This window comes from Gavialis gangeticus, unplaced genomic scaffold (genome assembly GCF_001723915.1).
Source record: "Gavialis gangeticus isolate Ggan-Ray unplaced genomic scaffold, GavGan_comp1, whole genome shotgun sequence".
Classification (NCBI taxonomy): domain Eukaryota; kingdom Metazoa; phylum Chordata; order Crocodylia; family Gavialidae; genus Gavialis; species Gavialis gangeticus.
In genome coordinates, this window is record NW_017729034.1 from 70,744,133 (window position 1) to 70,747,094 (window position 2,962).

The 2,962-nt window shown below is 41.5% G+C and overlaps 1 protein-coding gene across 1 annotated transcript in view; it reads right to left on the reverse strand.

The window, feature by feature from the left end:
* Positions 1-419: 419 nt before the first annotated feature.
* The window catches only part of IGF2R (insulin like growth factor 2 receptor), a 130,108-nt gene continuing 127,565 nt past the window's right edge, over positions 420-2,962 (reverse strand). The window contains exon 48 of the mRNA XM_019526780.1: positions 420-2,091. Coding sequence (XP_019382325.1) covers positions 1,678-2,091 — 414 coding nt within the window. The 3' untranslated portion in view covers positions 420-1,677. The remainder of the gene's footprint in view (positions 2,092-2,962) is intronic.

Here is a 2,962-nt window from a genome sequence, read left to right on the forward strand (position 1 = left end):
AACTTTGAAGACATGTACATATTTTTAAAGCATTGATAACTAACCAATGGTACCCCTTGTTTCCTGATTTTTCCTCCTAAGAATTAACTCTGTAACCAACCAGAGGTGGTGAAGACAGAAAGAGGGGGAAGCGTTGCTCAAGTTTTAAGTGCCAATTTACTAATACTAACAACTGGGCTATAAAAAAGACCAATGTTTTGTGGCTTTATTGGTTATGCAAATTGTAGAGAAAAAAGTTCTGAATCTGGAAAAAATATATTTAATTAGGGGCTCACTTAAGGCTTCCATTTGTTACTGCAGCCAGAAACAGTAACCATTTCCAAGAAAGTTTGGAAGTTTGTGCAAGTTTTGAAGCCTAGTATTAAAAAAAGGAACGTTTTAGCACCTATTTTAATGCCTATAGGAATAAGTTTGGAATGGACATTTAATAATTTATCTTTTATTGAAATTGTCCAGTTTTTTTATTACACTAAATTTGATTCAAAATGGATAACCTTAGAAAATAACCAATCAATGTGGTAACCAAACAGACCAACCAAAAAAAGGAACATAGATTTTCAGATATTGACCAACATGTACCTTATGCAAATGAAGCCATCTCACTGCCCAAAAAAGTAATCCAACACACACTTGAGGAACAGACTCATATAGGAAGATGGATTATTTTTCCTCTATTCAGTACCAGCAATATTTTAAATTCAATGAGCAGGGCCTTAGTCTATGCTCTAAAGTTGGATCTAATGCTACAGAAATGGCCCTTTTTCATGCAATTCATATCAAAGAGATGCATATTGTGCAAATTAAGGCTTCTCTATTTCTTGGGCATTTTGCTTAAGACAAAAGAAATTACAGGGTGGCAAAGATGATCTTCCAGGAATTCTGAATTCACTACCTTGAATGATCAGGTTACATCTGGACAGGCACAACCCTGCCCAAATACTGTCAAGGGACATTCTTTGGGTGTTTGTCAGCAAATACTGATAAAATAAGTCATGTAACCAATACCAAAATATCATGCAAACCACAACTACCATTTCAGGCAACCTCTATACAGAGTTGTACCTTTCAAGTAAGACACCTTTAAAGTCAATAATCTGTTTAAGTTAGAATGGAATATTCAAATTTACAGGATAAGTTAGATCAGTTCCAAAATTTACAAACCATCCCTAATAGACACAAAAATTACACTTTTTCCATGATGGGTGAATCTGTAAGATTAATACCCTGCCGGCAGGAAGAACATGTTGCTATGATTCAGCAAACCTGAGTAGTGAGGGTCAATAAATACAAGGAGAGAGTTAAAATACTAGTCAAATAACTTGAATCTCAAGAGTCAGGGGCTTCATTCAGATTTAATCCCATCCTTTGAAAGGATTTTTTTAAACAAGCATCTACTGCCTATGGTGAGGATTTTAAGAGAGAAAATCCTGGCTAAAGAAAAGGAGAATCAATATAACTCAGTCAACTGGATGCTGGATATCCAGTCATTACTGAACAGACTATTGTAAACAACCAGGACTAGTCTTTTTGTCCTTCCCTTTTAAATATTTTCTTGTTAAAGGCAAAAGTCAGAGTAGTCTCTCTCAAGCTGAAGTCTTCATATTTGGTTGGAAGTGCTTTATTGTCCCGCTATATATAATCTCTCTACATATTTAATTAGGCACAAGAGGGGTAATTTTAAACATTCAACAAGTCCTCATCACTATCATCATGGAACGATACTGAATTCAGAGAGTCCTGCATCTGATGACTTGGCAACTTGGTTGCTGTTTTGCTTTCCTTCCCTCCATTCAGCAAGCTGGCCTTGTCATCCCTTCCATGGCTAGGTGGCTTTTTCTGCTGGTGCTTGTTCTTGTCCGAGCCTCTGGACTGTGGCCCTCTCGCCGAGTGAACCTTCACGTCTGGAATGGTTAGAACTTCATCCTCACTGTCCATGTCATCCACATGGAGAGAGGTAAAGGCTTCCGATGTAACAGATTTGGTGATATGCCCATTCTCTTGTCCTCCTTTTCCTGGTTTCTGATTTGGCGCAGCAATTTCCTCCATAAGCCATTCCATTTCATTCTCATTAGCTTCTTCTTCACTGTTTACCTATGGAAAAGGAGATGGCAAAAAGGCAGTGAGTAGCCTACTTCAGATTCTCAGCCACCCTTGGGACCACCCAAGCCCATTGCTTGGAATACCATTCACCCTATCCTGCACATCAAGCTATTCACTGCAAGAAAGACTGACACCACAAAAAACTCCACATTCCTGCAGTACATCAAGAATCACCTTCTGCACTACTTCTGGCCTGTAACATTCTTCCTTTGCTAGCTCTGCACTTCTCGGTTTGGCCCCTATTGAGTGCTGTTCAGCATCTCTTGGTCCTTCATCTGCTCCCTTCCCTTGCTTGCTGGGATCAGCCACTTGCCCTGTTTCCTCTCACATTCATTCTGTGGAAGCCAGGAAACTCTCCCATTACACCAACTTTTAGTTTACACTGACTTTAGAAAACATGGCAGGAATCTCATAGTTTCATAGTTTCTAGGGTTGGAAGGGACCTGAGCAGATCATCTAGTCCAACCCCCTGCCATGGCAGGAAGAGCACTGGGGTCAAACGACCCCAGTAAGGTGGTCATCCAACCTCCTCTTAAAAATCCCCAGGGTGGGAGCCTGCACCACCTCACTTGGAAGCTGGTTCCAGACTCTAGCCGCCCTGACCGTGAAGTAGCACCTCCTGATGTCCAACTTAAACCTTCCCTCCGCCAGCTTGTGACCATTGTTCCTGGTCACTCCTTGCGGCGCTCGGGAGAACAGGGACTCCCCCAGCGCCTGCTGGTCCCCCCTAACCAGTTTATAACAGGCCACAAGATCCCCCCTCAGCCTTCTCTTTTGAAGGCTGAACAGGTTCAGGTCCTGCAACCTGTCCTCATAGGACCTACCCTGCTGTCCCTTGATCATACGAGTGGCCCTCCTCTGG